This window comes from Dendroctonus ponderosae, unplaced genomic scaffold (assembly GCF_020466585.1).
Source record: "Dendroctonus ponderosae isolate FM_Combo_2020 unplaced genomic scaffold, Dpon_F_20191213v2 Dpon_F_20191213_3, whole genome shotgun sequence".
NCBI classification, from domain to species: Eukaryota; Metazoa; Arthropoda; class Insecta; order Coleoptera; family Curculionidae; genus Dendroctonus; species Dendroctonus ponderosae.
The window spans coordinates 11,182,351-11,209,140 of record NW_026018508.1 but is presented as its reverse complement, the minus strand read 5'-3'; the positions used below and the strand labels follow the sequence as shown (position 1 = coordinate 11,209,140).

At 32.5% G+C, this 26,790-nt stretch overlaps 2 protein-coding genes across 7 annotated transcripts; one reads left to right on the top strand and one right to left on the bottom strand.

The window, feature by feature from the left end:
- Positions 1–611: 611 nt before the first annotated feature.
- Positions 612–26,771, bottom strand: LOC109546746 (PDF receptor). 6 transcript variants are annotated; one of them, XM_048664568.1, is made up of 15 exons: positions 26,689–26,771; positions 22,919–23,244; positions 9,192–9,219; positions 6,688–6,792; positions 6,455–6,615; positions 5,992–6,083; positions 5,402–5,531; positions 4,655–4,872; positions 4,208–4,277; positions 2,994–3,079; positions 2,241–2,421; positions 2,063–2,187; positions 1,717–1,782; positions 1,573–1,659; positions 612–1,419 (listed from the first exon to the last, which is right to left on the bottom strand). In XM_048664568.1, the coding sequence occupies exons 3-15, from the start codon at positions 9,214–9,216 to the stop codon at positions 1,380–1,382; spliced, it is 1,386 nt and encodes a 461-aa protein (XP_048520525.1). In that variant the 5' UTR covers positions 9,217–9,219; positions 22,919–23,244; positions 26,689–26,771; the 3' UTR covers positions 612–1,379. The 6 variants fall into 6 exon arrangements, with proteins under 6 accessions (XP_048520525.1, XP_048520524.1, XP_019773389.1 ...); XM_048664567.1 differs by lacking the exon at positions 26,689–26,771 and adding an exon at positions 23,566–24,247; XM_019917830.2 differs by lacking the exon at positions 26,689–26,771 and having other exon boundaries at positions 22,919–24,247.
- LOC109546748 lies at positions 7,373–8,015 on the top strand. The gene is made up of 2 exons (XM_019917838.2): positions 7,373–7,690; positions 7,758–8,015. Exons 1-2 carry the CDS (start codon positions 7,464–7,466, stop codon positions 7,894–7,896), a joined length of 366 nt encoding a protein of 121 aa, XP_019773397.1. The 5' UTR covers positions 7,373–7,463; the 3' UTR covers positions 7,897–8,015.
- Positions 26,772–26,790: the final 19 nt, after the last annotated feature.

Genomic DNA, 26,790 nt, shown 5'->3' with positions numbered 1-26,790 from the left:
CGATATGGTCAGTTAAAAATTGAATGCTACGGTATAATTTTGGCTCACAAAGATTTAGTGTGTCTATTCCTGACTTCATTAGATTCCTCGCTTTCTTGCGATGGATAATTTGCCATTATTTGAAGCATTTTGAGTTTTTTTGAAAAAAATAGTTGTACATTACAATTACTTCGGCTAAAAATTAATTTTTACAAGGATGCTTTTTGAGCCCAGTGCACAGCTGTCGACCTAAAAAGCTCCTGAATATGTCGAGTGTGTGAGAACAAAATAAGAAATAAAAAGTCGATTAAAGATTTAACCATTTGAGAAAGAGCCAGACACTTTTTTGTTAAACTGTTTAAAGTATATCGTGTGTATTTCCGAGCTTGTTCCTCCTCACTCCTTGCTCCTCACTTCCTTGCGGTGAAAAGTTATAATGTTTGACGCATTTAAAGTAGCTTGACTTTGATAAAAAAAAGAGTAATCGGACGTACAGGTAAACAGTAAAGGAGACTATAACAATGGGTTATTTTCAGAGATTTAGAAAAATCTAATGCCTCTATTCCTGAGCTTATTGAATATTTTGGTACTGACTTCGGCATATAATAGTTTAAATAACAGTCAATACAATATAAAAAAAATATTCATATATCAAATAAACAAGTCTTAAAAATAACACGTATAAATACAATCAGGTACACAAAACTAAAAGGTAATACTTGATTTGTAGCTTAAACTATTAAATGCTCCGATATAAAAAATCCTTGCAATAACTAATGAAGACGAACAAGTTTAAATACATTCAACTACTAAATGATTAAGAAGTATATAGGCGCATTGAACATATACATTTTAAAATGCACTGTTCTTTCACAGATTATCTAATAGCCATACACGTTTACCATAAAAACAGGTATTATTTTTATATTTTGTAGTGAAATAAAATATTTTGTACAATAATGTCGTAAAACAACGATTTAGTTTCATACATTCTTTACAGCCTTTTATCTCATTTTACACCCTAAATGCTGCTAAATAGATATTCGGGCCTTTATAAAATAAGGCTCCAGAGTCTACCTTTGTACAAAAGTTTTCATATTGACTTATTAACTTATTTATAAATGGACAAATGACAATTCGCTTAACTTTATACAAAACTAAACTAAAGATTAATTTAATAAGTTGAGGTTTAAAGTTGTTTTAAAAGTGGAAAAAAATTGATAAACCAAGTGAAACTGGAGGAAGAATATTGAATTTAAGGCAAACAAACCAGGCGTGTTAATAAAGTCATTAGAGTGTGGTTTTTGAAACAACACATTTACATTTAAACTTATCCAATCAGCCGATCTACGCAGGTATTATGTTCTAATTAGTAAAATTTCCTTTGCATCTGTGGGAATTTATTCTTCACTGATGATGTGTTGGTCACCAAAACCATTACTAAAATTTACAATGAAAAGATCAAAGGAAAAATTCAATAAATCAAACATCATTTTAAAGAAGAGAATCAATTAAATTGTATCAAATGTTTCATTAGCTTCATTTCAAAGAGGGAAAGTAGATTCTTTAACATGAAATAAAAAAACCTCTGACCTTTCAGTATGTTTATTGATCATGGGAACACTTTCCACCATGGTAATTGAAGTTGGTCTGTCAGGTTTTTCACTAATATCACAGAGGCTAAAATGGTAAAATTATCTGAAAACTTTTGAGTGATTTGTGCAACGATGTCCTTACTCGACTTCCTTTTCTTCTGGCGATTGTGGTGGTCGGCGGCAACATTTCAACCATCTCAATTTATCCCTAAAAAAATTCAAAGAAAAATGTTGGGCAGGCAAACATTACAATTAAATAACAGCAGCAACCAAGCGTCACTGTACTGGATATTTGCATTTGTATCAAACAATCAACCTAAATTTTCTACGGAATTTTCCAATTTGCCCCTCAACTGGACACATTGATTAAAATCAGTGCCAGCCAAATAGAACGATCCCACGTATGCAGATTCATTATTTGATTTGCGCAAAAGTTGACTATATATTCCAATTAAAGCAAACTGATTGATTTGAAGCGAGCTACTTACGAAACATGGTAAACCCTTCCATACGTTCCTACCACAGTTAGGGAAGAAAATCCTCGCGATGAAGTGCAAGTGTTCCTCCGCAGTGAATCCCGAGGAAAATATTTGTTTTTGACTGCTGATTGTACCTGACAATATCATTTCTCAGTGTTTTAAATATTTGACTGACACCATTTCTTACCTCTCCATTGAGGAAACAGTATAAGACAGCAACGAAGAAGCCTTGGAATGTATTGAAGAAATAAGAGGTATACAACCACAATCTCAATTTCCATAGCTCAGTGTATTGATAGTCCAGTAAGAATAATATGTGTGCAGTTCCCATTAGTGGCAACAGAAAAATTGCCGCTCGAACTGCCTTTCTAAAAAATCATAGATATTGCAAGGAACATGTATGCAAAAAAGGCGTAAAAAGCGGTCAATTTGAGTTTTACCTAAGTTTTATAAACAATAAACACATTGAGAGTTAGTCAATGTGAATGTACATGGTGTTTAGTTTAAGTGTAACCTAAAGGAGATATTGACTCTTACAGTACAAAATGGTTATGATTTACAATCAGAAGGGTTTTATATTGTGCCCTTAGTAAAAGAGGTTCCAATGTGCGTTTTTTGGCTTTAAGAAGCTTTTAGTTTAAGCATACATGAATGGAGATTATGCCAACAATTTCAACAAACTGCTGAAAAAGACTTAAATTAAGTTAACATATTACTTAGATCTAGTTTTTTTAAATCAAGAGACCTATTTTCGACTTACTAAAGGTCTGAATTTGGTCATTTTGAAGAAAAAGAGACCTAGCTCAACGTATCGACTCTGAAACTGATTAAATTAAGCAGTTTGGACAGTTTTGAGAGATTTGGGTTTGTTGTATTTTTATTAAATTTCGGAATATATTGTTGGAATTATTTTTTACATACAAATATAAAACACACTTACCTGACTTGCTCGATGTCACTAGAGCGACTTTCTCTTAGTTTAACTACCAATACTCGAATAATATTAAGAAGGAACAAAAAATTAATCTGCAAAAAAAAGATAGCGCAATCAGAAATGTTGAAATATACAATAGTAACGGCGGTTTGTTTACATGAATTGTTGATGGCAATTTTTCAGCTTTCCCTAGTAGGTATGCTTTATCGATAGCAGGAAAATTCAACGTTACTTGAATCACTGTAAATATTTACGATATATATACAAATACACACTTTGCACTCATTTATTGCATTTGATCAAGGGAAAAAATGGCATGAAACTCTTTCAAATACCGTGCTGTACAACTGGAATAGTTGAAATTTGCCCGAAGAAACTTGCATGTATTCGAGCTGTGGAAAAAGTGGCATGTTTAATGCTGGGAGAAAAGCTTTTGAAAAGAATGCATGCATTTTACATTTTCGTGAGCGGCATCTTTTTTGCCTCGTCCGTCTTCTGCTTCAGGAACTTGAGAATGTTTGCAACATTTTAAACTGGGTCACAGGATTAGATAAAAGTTTGCTTGAACGCAAAGGAAAATAAAAATCAAACAATCAATCATCCAAGTTAAGAATTATGAAATAAACACTGACTGGTGAGAAGCATTCTTATGAAAATGTTTGAACTTTTCAAATTTACTTTACTTTTTATTATATTTACTATTTATTTAGTTAAATTAGGGCAGAACTTTTTCTCTCTATAATTGTAGATAAATGATCGATAACGCACTTTGTGGCCTAAATATCATAAGGCAAACGTTGATTAGGCAGACAAACACACAATAAATATATTAACTGGATAAAAATAGCATGATCCAGATGTTGAATATAATGTGCTAATCAATTTATTTCCGTTCGTTTGGGATTTAACATTCTCTTAATTCTTTGAGTATGTTTACAACCGTATGCTTTGCAAAAATTTTCCCAACTGAATAAATTTGATTTCGCTTAATTTTGTCTGTGCCAATTTCACGCCTCTTCGCGTAATGCACATGCTTTTCTCCTTTCAGCTTTCGCATTTTCAAATTTGCTGTATTTGAATATTTTCATTGAAACTTGTCAGAATGTAAGAAAACTATCTATAGTCATTGAGATCTATCTCCCACATATTTATAATACTTTCCAGTGTGTAAGTTCAGATAATTTGAATTCTGTTACAAAATTGGAAAACTTTTCACTTACCACTATGAGAAAAGACCGAGGTCCTTCCAGAATCCAATAATACGGCAGAAAGTAGTAATACTCCCATGTCCTGTAAAGTTCAAAAATTCAAAGTTCAGTTCGCCCGCATAAGTGGACGTAGAATGACATAGTTTGGAAATAAAATTGATATCCAGGTTTATTGAACTAGAAGATATCCAGAAATTTTATCTATGTCTATTTAATTCGGTAGGACTCAGTTTTCCTAGAAAAATATCACGTCCACTCGACAATACGATTTTAGATAAAATCGGCATATAATGGTGTTTTCCAATTCATTGCGGAAATGTTTAAGACGCATTTGGATACGTTTGGGTTTTCCGAGGATTGAAATGTGTAATAGATTTGCCAGAATATTTAACGTAAATCATCAAAATTGTTGAAATTTTTTGTATTTTTGTTGTATGTTTAAAATTTCGCGCTACTTACGTTTTTACATGTTCTATGATCATAACAGACAACCAAATGGCCGTCATTATGGCTGGGGTTACCCAACCACACCAAATATACAAGTTAATATACACATATTCTTGAAATACTGTCACTGTTATAACATTGTGAAGATACAGGCCTTCGATGAACATCCAACTGAACATCGCTGTTTTTGAATATTCCATTAGGACTGTACATACTTCATGCAGATAATACTAAAAAAATCCTAGGTTAGTCATGATTAAAATACTTGTTGAAAAACAAATTGTATCCGGAAAAATCAGTAATTTGTCATCTTGAGCATCAACACGTGATTAAATTTTTATTTCCATAGCCTTGAAATTTTTAAAAAATGTCCAAGACAATAACACTTAGTATGTCAGTTTACACCAAAGTTAAACAATGTAAAAGCTTTACGAAAACGATAAATGAGTTTTGTCGTTATGCCAAATTTTCTTTCTGAACTTTTTTTTATCAATTTTAAACAATTTTCTATGTAATAATGATTAATGTTGGCAATTCTCAGGCAACAATTTTGGATACATTTCTTTGAATAGGAAACTCTCAACTCGCACAGAAACCAAAAAAGGATTTTTAAAGGTTTGTTAAAAGTACATAGAATGAAGGAAGAATTTTAAATACATTGTACTTTTTATAGACAACTTTTGAGCTAAGAAAATAGGTTAATGAACAAGTGACTGTGATAAAATTTAAATGTTGTTCTCGCTGTTTAATTTTACTTACCGCATCTGATAGAAATTTGTTGTTCTCATCCAAGCCTTGATCGATATATTTAATCAATCGAAAAAGCACTTGGAACAAGGTAGCAAAAAATAGATTCTTGTGTATCTTCGTTCTGTTGTTTTTCAGTATTCTGCAAAAACATATTATGTATTACCATCAACTATGATAGGTATTTTTTCATCCTGTGCTCAGCAGACATTCTTCTAACTCCGATTAATGTTCAGTTTTACAGTTATAATTAATATCATCACAAAACCAGCTAAGAAATTGTGCGAAATTCGACAATGACTGAAAATTCAAATAAAACACAAATAATATTCTATCGCCAAACTTTAATTTCGAGCCAATTCAATGTTTATATGGATTTCGAAGGTTTAATAATGGAGGAAATCACACGACACTCTCTGACTGGGGCCTCATTAAAATGAAGCAAAATTGAAATTTAGCTTCGCTGAAATTGTTGGTAAAACTTTAATATCAACTAACGTGGCGTTAGAATTTCCAAGAAAACTGCGGATCTTTTCTTTACGATAATTGGAGCCGAGCCGAATTATTTTAGCTGAAATTGAAGTTACTAAGCAATTTCTTACCTGAATGAGAAAAATATGTACAAGGAAACAACTAAACATATCAGCGATAGTGAAAGGCCAACCATTTCTATAATTCTTGTATGTTTGGCAATCTGAAACAGAATAGAAGAGAAAATTAGAATCGTTTGAAAAACAATTGAGATATTTTCAGCTGCTGAACTGAAGGCACTAAATTTCGTCTGCGGCTACAATTTCGCTTTCCTTTTAGTGCCGATATATAACTACTTGAGTTTCCTTTTAGTCAAATACCTTTTTCGGATATAAAATGGCCACCAGGGGCTAAAATAAGACATACAAGTGAATTTAAAATTCGCGCCGATATTTTGCTGTAAACAAAAAACCGCCTACTACTTTCTAAGCGTATTGCATCGCTTAGAAATTATCTCAGTATGCCACTAAAAATGCATGATTTTTGTTGCAGTTTTTTTATTAATAGAAGAATTAAGGATACCGATTTACTTACCCCACCACATTCACCCTCCCCAAGGGCGCTACACATTTCGGTAAGTTGCTGAAGTTGGGGGATCAAACATGCTTCGTAATGGGTGAAATTTACTGGTTTACCTTCGCTGCCTCTTTTCACCTCCCAAGAACCGTTATTGGTGCAGAATTTGAATGCTAAAGCTGAAATCGAAGTGTTAATCAAAATGGATAAATATCAAATTAGTTTAAAAAAAACCTAATTTTAGAACTTACCATTTTCAAGGGTGCCTTTTACTTGCGGGCACGGCTGTGAGGCGTTTTGACCCGCATTTGTGACCGGCCAACACAACCAATCGTCGCATGTTTCCGCACAATTTACTGCAGAAGACAGAATTAGTGAAAATTTAAAAGAATAAGAAGAAGAGCAATTAATAACAGTAAATAACAAGTGAGCCTACATTTAGCTAGAAAACTACCAACATCTGCAATGTTCAAAAGATGCCCAAATTCTACGAAAAGTTCAGTGCTTTTGGCAAGATAAACGCACAAATGAATTCTGTTTTTTGCTTCAAACTCGAATTTCCTGTGTAAAAACATGCCTATTTATTTCCATTAACTCGTGACATTGGTTCGCTTTATATAAACCTAGCAGAACGCGCCTAATCGGGAAATATTCTAACACTCCCGGCAAAACTTTAATATATTCAATATTGTATATTTTATGTACACAGATGCGCTCCGGAAGCTCAATATTAAATTATCCAGATGCAGATTTTCTTGTGATATGATGAAAGTAAACTTGGCTCTCCATTTTTATCGATCTGCTGCACTTTCGCATTTTAAAAAATCCGAGTGCTAATGGAAAGTTTCCAAATAAAAAAAACTGTATCCCTTTGAAAAATTGCACCGAATTAGGACCAATGGAATATTCAGAATCCACAACAAAGCTTTTGACAAAACAACACCTTTCGTGCTGTTAGAATTACAGATCGACAGTGTCAAAGTCGATAAGCAAAAATTCTTGTTCATTTCATCAAAATTACCGTAGAATGTCCCCAAAGAAAAGGACAAACTCTACTCTGGATAACACGCGTAAAGTGGCCAGAGTAGTGTTTACGACCATTAAGAAAATCGGGTCGAGAGGCGCCACATTGAAGAATATTTACAATTATATCAAGAAAGAGTATCCACATTCGTTATCAAATATGATCAAGCTGAATAATACTCTGAAAAAGGCGCTAGCATTTGGAGCAGTGAACAAGAAGATGGGAAATAGGTGAGCGCATAACACTAAATACAATTTAAAATACATTTTAGAACTGAAATTGACCATTGCTTTGAAGGTATGTTCTCGGGAATGTGATTAAAGCGCTGGACAAGCCTTCTAGGCAAAATCGTGGAATAACTGAAGCTCGCAGAAGAAAGCGCAAAAGAGCTCAAAGCAGCAAAAGAAGAAAAGCTCGCCGACCAAAGCGTCGCTAAAATTATATCAATAAAATATGCTTTTTGGTTATCTAGGCTTTTGCCATTTACATTCCCATTTTTAATTGTTTTTTTCAATGTTCTCCCATAAGAAAATAAAACCTTTTCAGTATTTCTGATCCATTGCTTTTCATTTGTTTATTTTACTGAAATTGCTTCAGCTTTTCGCTTCAGTTGATCATTTTCAATGCTCCTCATAGTTAATTAAAACTCAATTCATTTAAAATCTGAAATCCAAAATAATCTCGCTTAATGAACAGCAAATAGTTGAACTATTCAAATTATAAATCGCACGCCTTTTTAATAACTGTGTAAATTTGATTTCAGTCCCGCCCCATAATATGCGCCTTTTATTATTTGCTAATTAACTTTAATCATTGCACCAACTTCTCTATAATTACGGTGGAAATTTGCGAATGTAAAGGCTTCAAATGAAAGGCTGATATTTGCTCTTGTAAGTCTACAAATAATTTTGCACAATTTTTTAAAATGCAAAAAAAGTTTTAAACATTACTTAGCACCATATATGAATCGCAAATTTGAAATCTATCAGCTTAAAGGGACTATCCGAGTTTGACTTTTCAAAGAAAATACTTTCAACTTTACAAATGAAGAGTTTTTTCGTAGTCCGTTAATTTATAAGTTCGAAAGGGATTTTTCTTAGCAGAACTGGCTCAACTGCCTTCAGACTAAAAAACTAAATTCCCCCCAGAAGCCTGTCACATCTCATCACATTAAACTAACTTAATTTTCATCATTAAACCGGCGATCGTTGGACACCACGGAAGTTTTGATTGTTTAAAGTTTAGTTGTTAAATTTCATCAACTGTAGATAAGACTAATATAAATTAAATCCGGAAATCTGCTCTTTTTACACTTTAATTACAAAATAAATCCTTGGAAAGTCTTCAAAATGAGGATCGGATGGTATCAAGCCACTTCTATCAATCTAATTGCAAATTAGCTGGGAGCTGTTTAGTCAAGTCTGAGCTCTTCCTGGTCTGGTTGATGCTTATTGGCACAATTTTATTCGTTTATGTGGCAAATGTTTATTGTGGCGAGAATGGAATTAGATCAATTTCCCAGTTGAAGTCACTTTTACTGGAGAGCTGTACCCAATTTTATGATCTGTTAATCAGATTGTTTTCCATCTCCTAAATAGTATTTCAATTAAAACTAATCAGATTTAATCACTTAGATTGAATTGGGCCGAAAAAAGCGAAATTTAGTTAGGCTGAACAATTTCCGGTCAGCTTTAATTAGCTTTCACTCCGTGATTATGCGGGTCGACTTACCTGTTAAATTGTCAGGTGAGAGCATTTTCTGTAACAGAAAAAAACAGGTTAATTAAGGACTAGAAAAACAGCAAACAAAGCATTTTGAAAATTTGCGACTATGATTTCCATTAGGAGAAACTGGATATTCATTCCCTCTCACGATTAGACGAGTTGCGCATGTGTTCTTTGCCCGTACCGAAAACTGATAGTAACATTTTCTTTATGGGCGAAAATTGCGTTTCATTCAATATATATTAGCGCGTTTTGTTTTTGAGATAATTCAATTTTTTTCTAAATCAAACGCAATTTATGCGCATTAACATGGACAAATTTTAGGCTCCTTTTTGCGTCATTCAAGCCCAATAATCCTCATATTACGCAAAATTGCTCAGATCTGATTGCTACTGCAAATATTACTACGTTGTTGGTACTGCAAATATTACTACGCACTAGAAGCTTAAAATATTTAATAGCAGCTTTACTTTGATTTTGTACCCAGTTTTATTCAAACCGATTGAATCGAATAGTCCATTACCTGTAAATATCCAATTAAAACCTATAATCTCTCCTGCATAATAAATAAAATATAATTTAATCTCATACTTTGCATATGAGGACGCATCATTAGGAATGAATTACATACTTACATTACGAATATGGTTCAGCCGTAAGGCGAAAGCGCTCATCGGACACAAAAGAAAGCAATTTAGCGCTATTATATATGAAGAAGGACTTTTTCACTTGGAATTATTACAGCCTTGGCCTTTAAACGATCTTGTATTTCTTAATGATCGTTTCATTTTATCGCCGATCTCAGGTGTGGAATACTTAACATATAATATAGGATTTTTGTGATTAGAGCTGTAAAAATGAATAAAATTTTCTTTTCAAATTGAGACGAAAAGTGGGTTTTTCATTACAGCAGCATTTCGGATTCCATATAGGTCAACGAGGTTTATCCAGCTTCAAGCCTCATCTCTAGTTTAGCGAGTAGTTTGTTATAAGGGGATTTATTGCAAATTCCCCAGATGTTAAGTAGATTTTAGGCCTAAGAGGTCAATTTGAATTTCCCTTTGTGGTTAGTTGAATTTTCGCCCATAATGCTTATAACAAATATGAATAAAATAATAATGAAGAAGCTTGAAAACTCCGCACATGTTGGCCGATGATGGTCAATCAAATTTAAAATGATAAAATTCCGGAATGGAACTATATTTATTTTTTAAATTGTTACACGTGCTTTCAGCGCGATTTTCCAACATCGATATTACAGCAAAATATTTGGAATTTTAAGTTTAGGACGTCATTTTGAATTTTCTCCTCTGGTAGCTCTGATACGAGCCAACGGTTCAATATAAATTCAATTTTTAATAAATTCATAACATAACAAGGTATGATTCACAATTTAATAATCTTATTGTTAGTTCCTAGAAGCACATTTGATTGAACTAATTTTTCTAGCCCTTTTAGTTTATTTATAAATAGTCTGTTCATCATTGGAAATTGTATCATTAGTGACTTTTCGCGTGAATTTTTGTAGGAAAAATTAGGTATTTTTGTGTGCATGTTTCTCAGTTAAATTTGCTGGACTTTGCTGCTTTAGATTCTCCATAAAATAGTTTTCAAGTTGTTTGTTCAAGTTGATTCTAAAGTTATTACCAATAGTGTTTTAAGAAGACAAGCACACAAATTGCTTCCACCGAGTTCAGAAAACAGTGTGATTTTATTATTTTTCTTTTCATGCTTTCCTGTGTTCTTACTTGGGAGAAAAGGAAACCTTGACATTGAATTGCAACATAATTAAATGCACTTTTTTCTGGATCACTAATTCAAATCTAATGTTCATTTAAATAATTAAACATTAATTACTGATCCCAATGTAATCGTGTTATTTCTAGATCGATAAATGATTTAACGCTTTGAAGAACTTCCAACTTAAAACATCCATAAACTTACTGTCTTTTAGTCTGTAGGAAGCTGACCTGCCAATTTTTTGTGTTAAAAAATATGATTTAAATCACGGCGAAGGAAAATAAATAGTTAATAAGCAACTTAAAATAAGGCGATTAAGAAAGACTAACTACACGATTTCATAATTTGCCAGTTCCAAGTGAAGCATAAAAAGGGGTTTCATAAATATTCATCAAGCTCTATACACACAATAAGTGTGACTTTAATCTCTCACTGAAAGGTTTGTTAAAATAAATATGATGAAATTTGGTTAATTTAACTTAAGTATAAGTAACAATTTATCAATCAAAAATAACATTAATAATTACTCACTTGCTCCAGTTATTGTTTATGAATTTGTCAACTATAAGTCTAAATATCTAAATCCCTATTAATACAAGCTTAGTCATTTGCTTTAAATACATTTTATACACTTTAAAGTATATGCGGAGCAAATAAATTTGAAAAAAAATGATCTAATCTTCAAATGTTGTTAAGTTTTTTAAAAGCTCAAATTCGGAGCAAAATTTTACGTTTCTTTGGGTTGGTTTGGTTTAGTTTAGATCAACTTTTTAAGACTTTTTAACAAGAGTTTTAACACCTTTTACAGCATAAATACGCCAGTTAGATCATTAATCAATTGAATTCCGACCACAATAAATCAACTACTAATTACGATTTTCCAGATTACCATGCATTAGATGATTAATAATTTTATGAAAAAATCCATAGAAATAATATTCATGAATCAGCAAGTCGTAAAAAACAAACGAAAAGTCTGGCATTCTATTGAAGCACCAATTTATGCCATGAAACCGAACAATTCGTTATTTATCTTTTAATTAACACACGATGGAAACTAATAAGGCTAAAGTCAGCCTTGAACTATTTCATTTACGATTGGGGCATTCTTGGAATAATCGCGATATGAGCAAATGCGAAAATATTAATTATAGAGATTATTTTATTTTTTTATTCAACCTGGACATCGTTTGCTACCGCTGGATTTAATATGGCATCTTTATTAGAGGGAAATTTTCTGGTTTTTTCGAGCTGTTTTTTTTATGCGATTGTTTTTCGTATTCTCAATTTAGTTCAACTAAAGAATTTAATGGTGATGGATGATTGTGAGATGCTCTTATGAACCCATTCGACTCTGAATCTATATTGGTCATTTTCGATACTTTTTCTATTCTTTACTATTTTTCCATGAATTTAAAATTGCTTTTACGTTGAACTGAAGCTGGTTTCAGCCCCTTTGCGCGTTTTACCAACTCGTATTTTCCCTTGAGGCACTGCTGTTCTTGCGTTACTGAAAGCGTACTTTTCTGGTGAATGTGTGAAACTCCCAGGATAGTATTTGATGACGAACATTACATCTTTTTCAAAACCATAAAAAATATGCAGTAGTAGTATAAGCAAATATTTACATATAGGTATCTGGCTAAGTATTATCCAATTTTCAAATTTTAAAGAGAATGGTTTTTCTGCTATTTCAGAAACTAAATCAAAATATTGCACTTCAATGTCTATCTAGTGGAATGTTTTTCACAATATTTGTCTCAAATAAAAAAATTACTCAAGTGAGTTAGTTAACTGGAAAGTTTTTTAGGCTTTTGGGTCGTCGAAGAAAAACTTTTCCCTCTTTTCGTCTAAAAAACTCAAAAGTTTCAAGATGGGAACCGTTTGGGCTGAACCTCGTCGCTTAATATACACCAAAAGACTGCAACCTTCAATCCATCAGAAATGTTTCAGCTTTATAAATGCTCATGAACCATCTAATAATTACCCAGATAAATATTAGCTGAACTCCACATTTTCAGACCTCAACTGCTTTATTTAAAAAAAAGAACTGATGAGAACACCAGACGAATCGACAACTGATAAAGAGTTATTACATTTCCCAGACATCTAAGCCATTATTAATCCATCAAAGCATTTTAACGATGATTGCTACACGTAAGTTTGACACAGACGAAATAGGACCCAGCAGGCAGATTAAAAAAACATGTAAAATCATTTCAAACTCTTGATGTGGATGGAAATTTGAAAAAAACAACCACAAAGGATCGGAAGGAGATTAGATAAATCTACTATGTAGTGATTAGCCATTGACATTGTTTTATTTCACTATAACTGGGAATAAATCACCTTATGCGATCGTCGCATTGAATAAATACTTAAAATCAATGATTCAGCTCCAATTTAGCCAATAATGAACTCGAACGCTACCGTCCTAATACCAAATAATCCCGGTTGAAGCATTCATGCCACTATTCCATATGTGGCGAGCTGGAGCTTAACAACAATTTATTATTTATTGCACTACCTTCAAGCATGCCTGATTATAAAAATTGGGAGTACCACTTGGGAGAACATCGCAACAATTAATCTTTCTGTCTAAGACAATCTATTATCAGCACCAAACCAATAATCTAGTGTTAGTGGCCTTTGTTCAACATCGATATCTTTAATTTATTACTATTATAAAAATCACATGGAACATTAACGACAGGCGAACGGTAAATAAAAGCATTTGAACAAAAACAATTGATAATGGTTGAATTTACAGAAATATTAAATGTGGCGTTTTAGACGTCTACTGTGCCTAGAGGTTGATCGCCCTCCGGCTACATAAAGCATCGTGTCATGCGGATGATATCGGCATTGTTGTACAAGGAGTTTGAAGAGACACTGTATCACTATATGACCAAAAAGGGCAGAAAATTAAACCATCGAAAACATTTATCGACCTTTTTACTTAAAGCTTTTAGGAAAATGTCTAGCTATGAAATTAGAGACTAAGATATTCTCTAAATTATTTTTATTTTTTTTTTTTAAGTAATCACTGGCATTTTTTTGGAAAGCGAAACCAACATTATGGGAGTCTGCAAATATCCGTTAGTCAACGTGTTGAAAGTAAACGTTCACAGATTGAGGTGTTGTTTATTATGTGCTACTTTCTTAACATTTTGCGTAAAATCTGTAAAATTTGCAGTTTTTCACATATTTGACAAAATGATTTAGAAGCAAGTGGATTTGGAGAATAGCTAGACTTAATTGGATAATAATCATCAAAGTCAAGACAAATCAAATATAAAACAGGCATTAAGCATTCATGTAAAGAGAATCATCTCCTGAAGTTTACAACAATAACAACAATTTAACATACAGGGTGGGAAAAATTTGTCATTACTATGGGTTATTTTGGAAATTGTAACAATTAGCAAGGAACCTTTAATTTGGATACTCGTCACTCCATATCAAAGTTTCGAAAAAAAAATTCTTTGCATTTTCTCCCATTTTTCTCTCGTACTTATGGTATCTTAAAATTGCAAATGGAGTTTTCCTGGAACAATTCAATTTTTTGAGAAGAAGTGCACGCGTAAGCATTGAGAAATCCTCGAACGTTCTTGTCTTAATGCTGGGCTTGTCAGGTATTTTTTAAATCTCAATTTTTCAAATGATCCAAAAGCTATTAAATTTTTTTAAAGCTTCAGAAAAACAGTATTGTGCAGTTGACATCTTCCTGAGTGCATTTTATGCTAAGTTGCATCGCATTTTCCAAAGTAAGTAAGTAAAAGCAAATGCATTGTATTCGTTCAAAACCTAATTAAAAGTTTTACGTATCAAATATGGTTGAACTTGGAAAAAGTAGGACTATTTAATGGTATCAAAATATACAGACTGTGCCATATTAAAAAACACAAGTTGTGTGAGTTACGATTATCTATTAAACATATTTAATTTTTTTCAATATTTCCAATAGTAAAAACGCTAAAATATAAAATTTAAATGTTCAGTTTTACATTATACCTGATACAGAAATTAATAAAGGAAAAATTAATGACAGTGGAATTGTGGAATTCTTGGTATCTACTGCGATTCCCAAAGTAAAAAGGACTATTTAAATTGCCGTAAAACATAGGGCTCTTAAAAATAGATTTTAGCATCTCTAGCTCACATAGTTTTGATATAAAAACATCCGGGATCTAGCGACAGACTATAAAGACATTAGTGACGATAATAACTTACAAAATAATGTTTACTTGCGAAACATTAATCCAACTTATTAGAAATATGTTGCTTAATTTATCTACCACACTTGGCACGGGTACATTCACGCTGATCATGTTTTATGAAATTCTCAAATTTTCTCGTAGGCAACTAATTAGCAATAATTCAAAGTTTCTCTACACTTCCTTGCAACTTGTATACTAAATGGCACATAAAACCAGCCAACATCTGATAGCCATGGGAGGTTTGTTCACACCTCACCTAACACCTGGGCATTCTATGCCGTGAAAAGAGCCACAAATTACCTGGAACCGGTAATTAATTTGGGAGCTTTATTTTTTTTAGGTAGTTATCGCACATTCAAAATGAAAATTATTAAATATTGTTTGTTAATCATAGTTTGGCCAAACATATTTTGAGGTAGCCGGGCTGAAGATGGTGTGAAGTAATTTTAATTGCTTATTTTCTGTCCGCACTTGATATTTTCTCCGGTGGATTATGCTAAGGCTTTGAAACAGTTTAAAAAATTTGCATTGAATTGAATATTCAAAATGTATTTCTACCAGTACAATTTGATAATGCTAATGGCGCTCACAGCAACGATAAATAATTGGAGTCTGGATAGAACAGGGACTGTGAAATGTGAGCTTTTATATGTCCCAGCAACAAAACGTTGACAGGCTGTATAAATTCAATGATAAGCTATAATCACACTGAAAACAGTTTATAATTGAATAGCATTTGCTATTCAGACCAACTTACTTTTGCACTACCTGCCTAGGATATAATAATCAGGAATTTAGGTGATAAATTATGGGGATTTCGCGTCCTACTTACTTCATGCCTGAACTTTAATTTATGATTTCTTGGGAAAAATTGCCGACATTCTTAAGCTAAACTAAATTAAGTAGTTTTGTGCGCAAAAAATCATCATTCACCTTGTATAATCCTAACCATTACTGAAATATTTGCGAAAATTTACATTACCGATTAATGCAGCCACGGATATCAAGAGCTTCTTAAGTACTTCCTTTGAACAGTGCAATAAATATATCAATACACGCGTAGAAAGTTGATCTGCCTCATTAAGTGCACTTTTTATTGCTTAATCGAAATAAAACTTTTTGATTCCCAAAAATACCCTCAAGGCAAAGCTCCGCTAATATTCCGCAAGGATTAAAAAATATATCGTTCACATTCTGGCAAATAATAAAATTATTACTATTTTGGAATTGGTGGGTTGCCTCGCAATTACATAAAGAAGGATTATTTATCCATTTGATGCGTAAAAATAGTGCATTCCAAATCCCTAATTGGTTTCAGTTCTATTTATGTAGGACGGAAGCTGGAAAAATTGCCGGCAAATATTTGATCTGCTAAACTTGTGTGGATTTTTCCTGCAAATAATTGACAATATAACATAACACAATGGAATAATAGCGAAAATGTTTAATGCAACGATTGTCATCCTCAAGTAAAGCCTTTATTAAAAAATTAGTAATTTAACCGGACTTGGTAAAAGGTAGCCCGAGAGAAGAACTATTGAACATATTATTACAACTAATCAATTATTTTCAATTGTTTCGAATATATGAGGACTTTGAAACTTTGAACACCTGAAGACCAAAGAGTAAAACTGGTAAAGTAGCGGCTACAAATTACGTCCTCTACAAATTAAAAACGATTTTTTAGAGATTTGGAATTTATAATCAAACTAACGAACTTTTGAACCAAAAACGCATATCGACTTTGAACCGCCGCAAAAAAATGATAAATTTGCTTCTTACTTTGAAACCAGCAGAAATTTCTGATAAAACCTGTCTAAAATAAAAAAAACGGTTCACAAAAATTTCTAGTAAAATATTCCTAATGATTATTTCATAATTCTCAACCGTTTCTCAGATATAGGCCAACTGTTTATTCTCTTTGCTTAATCTCTTTGAAGGTCAAAAATGTCTCTTGACGCCTGAAGAGGAAACCATAGGTATCGAAACCCTCAATCAAAACGGTCCTAAGGACTATTTCTCATTGTCATCTAAGAAATAATCTGTTTGAAATAATTGATTCCATATTTTTTCTTCCAGCTTTTTAGAAGTTTGAAATTTTTGGTGAAATTTCTTTAAGTGAAAGATAGTTTTGATGGTGATGTATTCAGATATTTCCAACAGTTTCCGAGATCTAAACTGTTCTAGGCTTAGAATAACCGGAAAATTGAGTTTTTGCTTCTAACTCTGTAGCGATTAGCAATTTGTACTGAAACCTTATAGATAAAAGATGATTCTAGAAAACGGTTGTTGAAAAGTCAGGAAAATTATAATTGTTTCCTTCTATATCTTTCGATGTCGCGAATGAAACGAAGTCCTACTCTGAAATCAATATCCTTTAAACTAAAATCCCAATTAAAAAACTTAGATTTTCGACAATTTCCGCATGTAAATAAACCTCGAAATTTTGAATAAATGTATCTTTTCCACTTCGGTTTGGCATGTATATTTTGATAAAGATGCGTTCTAAAATTAGGTTTCATATTTATTACAACTGCCACTTGACTATTTACAGCTGAATGAAAATTTTGTTTTGATGGATTTATGGAATATAAGCAATCCACGCATCGGGAATTAAAATGTATTAATCCAGGTGCCGCCCAGGAAAATATAATTCTGCTAAACGATTTAGTACAAACGAGGAAATTTGAACGAAAATAGCAAAAATGAAAATACTTCCATCATCAAAGTCGGGGCTTTTTAAAAGGAAAATAAACCGTTTATTGAGCAATATACATCAATGGATTTCATTGCGCCAATTGCCTGCCGATACTTGTAGTAAATTGTTATATACAAAAATTACTGTTTAACATTCAGCTAAAAACTTAACAGATTTCTAATCTTTATATGAAATATATTTCAAATAATACAGCCTTAAAACACAGAAATTATCGAAAAGTACGTCAAAATATGTATAAAAGTAAATTAAAATTAAGTCATCAATGGCGTGCACCAAACCACACTACATTACGAGCAATAATATTGAATATTTAGCATACACAAATGCATGAAGTGGCTACAAAAAATACTGCTGTTCGATAAAGTGCCAAAATTCTTTGATCTCAAACATAGTAAGTAATTAGGCAGCATTACAAATGGTAAACTATTCAATATTTTCAACAGGTTTCACCACAGAACGGTTTACGAAAGAGTGAAATCCATAAAACCGTCAAACAATGGATATTACTATTAATTTATTGAGATTCAATGTTGGTTTAGTAATCAATTTCAGCGTCTGTTATGCAAATTTTCTAAAAACAATAAAGATGTAGGATAACTCTACTAAGTACAAATAACAGGGATCATGTTGTTTTGCTTGCCGGCTTGCAAATGTTTACGGAGGTAAGTTCAGCTAAATTACCTGTGGTCCAAATCATTAATGGCTAAATCATCAAACTAGCTGTTTTGATTAGAAGAGGAAATAAATGGGTTCTGCTGAATAAATCCAGCTTGAAGAATAACTTTAAGGAAACGTGTTTTCGCGGCTTATTTATTATTCTATTATTCTTATCGTTATTAATTAGACAAAGCATGAAAATATTAATAGCAAATGCACCGATATTTGATAAAGTGTTAACAGAAGGTTGCCGATTTTTGTTTTTCTATAATTTTTGAATGATTGCAGTTGATACTTTAGAGTTCAACGTTATTTTTTATTTGAAATGAACATTAGTTGCCACAAAATAAATTACTCAATTGTAAATTTGATTTGTTTTGCCTAGTCTACTAAATATAGAGTTTCCTGCACATGACTTGCACCACAGTTTCCGATTTTCTTTAATTGCAATCAACTGGACGATGAAATCGATTCTAGATAGATCCCTGGATCATTAACCGTGCCATAAATTAGCCCAAACTAAACAAAATAAGGCAGACCAATTTGTTTACCATTCACCATTTGTTTTGAATTAATTATAAAAAAAGAAGAATTATATAAATATAGTTTGGGCGTGTTAGTAATGTATTTAAATTTAGGTGACCCAAGCTGGGAGATTTGCACTGACCGTCTAAAACAATCTATCAGTAGATTAGCTAAGAGGAAAATATTTTTCAACTTTTTTTAGGTGGTTTTTACGTTTAAACCACTATTTGCCAAAACTGCAACATTATCGAGACCTTAGAACATAATTTTCTAATTAGTAGAGGGCAGCAGAATCAACAGATGACACGATATTCTGATGACAAGATAATTAATTATCAGGACTTTATTGACTTTTCAGATACATTACAAGGACGAATTGGAGTGGGATATTTTTTATAATATGAGAATTAAAGCTCATTTAGCTCTCCCTTAGTTCCTTTCCCAAATGCCCAATGGTAGATGTTATTCGTTGTTTAATTTCAATTATTTTTTACGGTTGAAAGGTGCTCTTTTAAAATTGGATGCCTAGGCTCTTGTAAGTTGAGTGAATATAAAGAGTGAATAGAAATGTTACATTTTTGATAAATTTAAAGTTTTAATATCAACATAAATCCACCACTAACGCGCTGCATTTAAAGGGCGTTCGTTTGTATTTTACTCAACTTTAAAATATTCAGAACCGTTGGGTCAGTAAACTTTCAGAACGTTTGAATTGTTGAACTTTGTCGACTTTCTAATGTCATTAAAATTGATGATCTTTACTTCTTATCCATATTACTTTGCGTCTTCAGTCTTGTGAATATTTCTGGGGTAATAAAACAAAGAAAACATAAAAAACGGCGAATATACAAAAACAAATGCATTTGATCTGGCGATGGATGGTAAGTTAAAAAAACCTATGAGGGCATTTGATGCGATTTTCATGAAAACAATCCCAGAAAATCTAACAATAATTCTTTGCTGATTCACTTTTGTATTAAAATTTGTAATATTAGAAACACTTAAAACAGCAACGACAATTAGATAAAACCACTGGAACATTAAGTACCTAAATAAATTATCGAGAGCAAAATATATTAAGATTACACCGAATGTAAGCGATCCATTGGCCAGATAATTTCAAACTCGCTAATTAATACCGGAACTTAATTCCGGAACATTAAACCGGAACATTAAAGTTCTCTGGACTTAAAATCGACGAACTTCTTGATTAACATAAATTTTCCATTAAATAATAGGAAATACTGTACGAAATTTTAAATTAAACATCAGATCTGAATTAATTATTCATTCAAATTCCATTTAATTCGGACGTTCCATAGGCGATGAATAAATATGTAAAGATTGCGGTGCTGAGAGCGAGAGAATCATTGACAAATATTGTTTCGTATTGATGCGATTATTGACCAAATCAACAGAAGACTAGTCGATTAAAATTGATTCACTCTTTACGCCTAGAAAAATATTAGAAATGACTCTTGAGAAAATTTTCAAAGTTAGATGAGGATTTGTTTCATACAGCGCTCATTTTTCACCTTTGTAGAATAATGGAAGTCGATATAAACCATTCAACCTCAACATTGGGTACCACTTTTATTGTTATTCCAGCCACTACCTATAACTTGAACTGAAAATCATTCCCAATCAACCTTTGATACTTGATAATTTTCCCAATCTTATCAGCTTCGGACTGTCCCAAATTTTACATGGATCTACTCACGGTCTAAACATAACAAACCGTAAAATACAACTAAACAAAACACCGTAAAAAGAAACATGCAACCTCGAAAGATAATGAAATAAATTGTTTTTTGCATTTTCAGAAGGAGCTTATCTTACATGGTAAACATTCTAAAAACAAATTTTGAATAAAAATTTCCAGATTCATAATCTGGCATCTACTCTAAAGAAGTTAATTAAAATGTTAAGCTAATACCCTTTTATGCCATTGTGTTACTTCCACTTTTACTCAAGAATAAAGTCTATTGATGATTTAATCGCTCTTTGAAGTAGCGACATTTCTTTACAGCTTCAAAGACGAAAATCTTAAGCGAGTGAATAAACGACGATTAAGGTGACATTTCTTTTAAACTTATATCTGGCAAATCAAAATCGCCCAACAAAATATACAGGACAATGATTTGTTAAATCCGAAAGATTTCCGGTTAAATTGTGATTCACAGGCTTCGATAGTTAAAGAGATACGAGTAGATCAAATGCTGATCGTTCTAGCACGTTTAGATTCTTCTTTGGCTCCATGATCTTTCCCTGTATCAATATTTGTAAAAATAGTCATTGTTTGAAGTTGTTGATGAGTTTTTTGCGCCACTCGTGCTTGCGAAACATCAGAAAAATTCCTTTTCACCTTGGCCTTAAAACGCGAAAAACTAACCCACAACCTGTAAATTTCGAGTCACAATTGCTAGTGTAAACTGTGTGCGTTTGTAGTTGCAAATTTCTCTGCAGAATTCACATTCCAAATAACCAAATCGCCCTTTAAAGACCAGTTTTTTATGTCTGCACGGAAATTGCATAATTAACACTTTGACTAAAGCTGCGATATTTAGGACAGAGGTTTTTGAAATGTCTACACCCTCGTGTTTGTGCCTGTATCTGCAGTTATATTTCCATCAATTACTAGATAATCATTATCAATTACCAGATAATACTTGAAAATTTAATCCTACCATAAAACGATGTTTGTATAAAAAATAACAAGAAATAGCGTAAACGGGGTTTAACTAGAATTTTTATCATGTATTTTATACTCGAATTGACTTACATGGTTGCTGACTTGATTCGCTAGAGTAATTTGAGAAGACCAAATATTTCAAATACTGAAGATTTTTCTTTCTGATTTAAAACATTGTTTAAAGATCGAAAATAATATGGAGTTTGGAATCGAGTCAGAAAAACAAACTAAAACTGGTCCATCAAAAGACGTGAATAAATATTGATACAGAGGATAATAAGAAGGATGAAGTTATAATTTCATAAACAATCCACAAAACGTGGCTAGCTGAATAGATGGATAAATAAATTAAAAGCCGCTTCTATAAACATCTGAATCAATGCGCTTAATCAACGTTAGATTTTGTATGAAATATGAATTGTTTATAACACACTTAATTAACTAGTTAAGGTTGATCAGTGCAAAAAATTTGAATTTCTCAAATATTCATTTGAGTACATATTGAAAATCTTGAAGAAGAGATTAATTAACTCACCACTTTGGTTGATTAAATCACAAACTGAAGTTCCGGTAATGTTTTCGGTAACTTAGAGCGCACATTAAATGCAATCCAGACGCGCGTTTTTTACTATTCGAGCGGGAAGTATCCCGAGTGAATTTTCCAAATATACTGGCAGAACGTTCAATCGCGCGCCGGTTTTCAACTTCACACAACACAGAAGAAACCTGTCCAAATTTCCATGATTTAGGGATGTGAAAATTCATGCGCGTCTTTGAAGAAGTTTTCAGTAAAGGCAAAGGATGCAGGTGAGGCAAGCATTCCCTTCTGGGGCAAAAAGACGACAATCTAATAACATTTTTAAATGCATGGGGCAAGGTATGAAGAAATGGAGCCAAGAGCATTTACTTAAGTGCCGCTTTAATATTTGAAGTTTGATACCTGATTTCCTTTGTGACTTTTACCATCTATTGACCCATTGATATTTACACCAATTAAACCCCTGACTCATTCAAGATGCAAGAACCTATTTATTTCCACAAATATTTCATTCATTTGATTTCCGGCTTCAAAAGACGCAACGTTTGGGTTATAATTAGAGATTTATTCTCGGTACAAACAATACTGTTTTGCGACTCTATTTCTAGATGAAATAAATATTTAGATATATCTTTTACTTACCAACACAAAAATTGTTAAATCCCCACTGAAAGTCACCACCGCAATTCTTGTTTATCGATTTGAATCGTCATCCATTTCACGTTTCACACTAATAATATCACAGATTTCTCATTAGCGTCCGATTTAAAATTTCTCAATTCGACTACATCAAATCGATGTGGTTACTGTCAGATCTTTTCAGTGATTCTTATCTATAAAATCGGATTATCCACCCAGTGATAACGAAATGTACTGTCTGTTTCCACTTGTTCGATGCTCAAATTGGTACCAAATTTTGATATTGATGATGTTCGATCGTTCGAGTTTTATCAGCAAATTATAAATAACTAGAATCAATTGTGTCAATAGTAACAATGCGAGTCCGTGGTGTGATATAATTTTTCAAAATTATTGGAACAATATTCAATAATTATTCAAAATCTTATTGGATTATCGCAGGGGCTGACTTGATGCTTTAATTGTATTTCAGATTATTACCCTCAAAAAATTATCCATTACTAAAAAGAACTATCCCAGGGAACGATATCAAAGCTCCAAAAGCTCTAAGTGCTCTATTTTTAAATAACTTTCGGTTGTATCTAACTATCACAAAATGCAAAATTTTCAAAGTGCAAACCCCTGCTCAAATCAACTCCTACCAAGTTCACCTTTATATTCACCACCATTCGAATGATATACCATTAAATATACTGCCAAATATTCGACAATGAAACAGGAAATTAACAAAAATTATAAATTATAATGTGGCCAAAAAGTTTTTTGTTCGAATAAATGTCGGCCACGAATGCGACGCCTTTACATTTTAGAAGGAAACATTTTAATTTTTCCCACATGAAACCCGAATGCAGAATATTTTTACAATACACAACATTGAACGTTTGACCAGAGACAAGATTTGTCTCTGGTTTGGCAAGATTTCTTCCGCACCTTTTCGAGACACCCTGTATGAATTGTCTTTACCAAACAACCTCCAAATTATCTATTAAGTAAACACTTATCAATACGCTTAATCACTATTAGTAATAACTATCGCACTTAAAGTCCTTTACACACTTAAATAATTTGAATTTGCTGTATTCGTCTTCATACTTAACAAAATGCATTAATAAATCGATATTCACGGAAAAGTTCTGTCTTTCTTGTGCAATCCAGAAAATTGCATATTAACACAATAGTGGCTACATTGATTTAAAATCCCTCCAGATGGTTTCTAGATGTTTATCAACCCTATTGAAATGTGTTTTTGATGTAAAAGTTCACAACAACTGAATCTTGCCTTCAGGGCAAGAAACAATTTCCTCGGGTATTGATTTACACAAGAAAAAAGCATTTTACACAACTTGAAACCTGTTTTTTTTTGTAAAAACAAAATTGAAGACTTATTCAGGAAACTGATATGTTTTGAGAAAGAAAACTACGAATTTTGTTTCAACATTGCCAAATCAAGCCACTTAGCATTTGCAAGCATAACTGGAGATGTTAGCAAATGGAACAGATTGCAATTGAAATATAACAGAATTTTAGATTAAAATTGCAGGAAAATTGAGTTATACAAATCATTCGGACATACAATTTAAATCGTGACTAACCAGAATCACCAGAACCAGAACAAGTTGAATCCTTCTCATGTTGCGATCTTTTGTGGCAGAAATTTTAAACTAGAGAAAACAAGCTTTTGTTAACCAAATGTGGCGGTTTTAAAAATGACAAATTAAAATAAAAGATCCAGTCTGGATCTGGTTTATGGAAAGTAACGTCTGGAAAAATTCCGTCACCCCGAAGATCAATCTTTCATTGCGAATAGCTACTAATCGGCATTAGGCAGAAAATATTCAATTAAACGTTCCACTGTATATTTGACTTGCTTTCATAAAATTGGTTATTTAGGCAATAATAAAGCAATCAAGACCATGCGTTGAACAGTTGATTTCGCATGATACCGCGGCTGATGAATAGAAATAGACTTAATTAGTAACTCCCAACTTATCATAGCTAAGTCCTTGAGTAAATATTATCTTCCAAATTTACAAATAAACGCAGCGTTTTCTGATTAAACAGACTTTAGTTTCTGTTTTAAGAGCATTAAGGTAAAACCCACTTAAACTAATTGCTGAAAACAAAAGTTTTTTACTTCTATTGATAGAAAGGAAAAATGCCATTATTTCGAAAAGTATGCCAGCGGTAAATATGATATCGAAATGATAATTGAGGGTATGATTTAGTTTTTGTAATTATTGTTCGAGCTCAAAAATTTGTTGTTCACCTTCAAATTTAGGCAACAAATTCCGGGAAAAACTGGAGCCAGTATCCGGATTAATTTCGAAATCCTTTTGACAAAAAGTCACCTTTAATTCAACATGAAAAACGGAACAAAAGTGGGCGAAGAAAGCCTGTAACGTATAGAACTGCAGACAATGGAGATTGTGCATGTAATGGAGAATATAATTTTCCAGCTTCGCTGGGCACACAATGCCTTTGTTATTTCAATTGCGTGACTTGTCTAGGAGCTTTGGAAGGCAAATATTTGCCCCTCTTTCAAAATGATTTAAAATATAACCAGGCAAATTCACTAATTTTTGAAGGAATTAAACCCTTTGAGTTTACAGGTCACAAACTCTTCAAATAGGCTGAACATCCAGTCAAATACGTTAAAAGGAAATGTATTCAATTCAAGCCATCTTCATCTGCTCATGGTTAGTCCAGTGCAAAAATCATCCCCAGGGGCTCCTGGGAACCGAAATATCCAATAATATTAAGTACAATAGTAGAGCAAATTGCGGTTTAAATGACGAAAAATCGATAATACTAAATGCAATATTGGATTTCTCCACTGAATTAAGGCTCAAAGTCGTTTTTGTGGATGCAGCAAAAGGTAGGAGCCGAGAGAAAAATAAAACGGAGTTCCAATGAGGCCACATATTCAAGTGCTAGCGAGCGATTTTCGAGTGGATTTGCTTGGAAAGATAAGTGGTCTATGTGTATAGATTTGAATTTTCCAATATTAGCTCGACAACTAATAATTTTATTGACAAAAAATCCGGCAAATATTTTAACGAGCGCTTTAAGTTAATTTATCGGATTGCCAGATTAAAACCTGCCTTGAATGCTATTGTTTATGGCATAAAAGTACGAGAAAAACATCAAGTTTACCTCTACTAGCTAAATTTTAAACATCCCCACTCTTTCGTTATCATAGAACTAAACTACTTGCTACATTGTTTGAGAGCAATGAGAGCAACCAAGACATCAAAGAAGCAAATTTCCAAGTATCCTGCATGTTCCTGACAATGCAAATGAGCCTATAAATTATGTAAAGAACCACATCTTTCAGGAACTTTCATGATAAAGAGTTCAATTCTTTATTAAACTAAACGGTTCTTACAGATTGCCCTGCTCGGAATCAAAAGTTCAATTCGGTACAAAGTTCTGATTAACTTCAAGTAGAACATAACAAGTACGTTTATTTGAGCAGAAAGAAAATGCGTAGGAATCAAAAAAGAATGTAAATTTATCAAATATAAGAGGCAACAGTGAAGATTCGCGTATAATTCAAGTGCAAGTAAATTCGCTTTCAGCAAATTGTTATTGCTGTATTGGAGAAGCTGTTACTTTGAATGGTTGCCAATAAATAAAGCACAGTTTCTCTCTCTTTGGCCATGAATCGCTGATATTGTGCTAAATTATAAATTGGAATTTATTAGGAGTTTTAAGAAAAAAAAACAACTCAGTTGTGTTTGCCATTTTTTAGGTTTAGATTGTTAAATATTTACTTTAACTTGTGCTTTAACTAACACTTCACAAAATATTCACATTCACATTCACATTGAAAGTGTCTTTTCCAAATCAACACACGTTTTAAAGTGCCGCCTAAA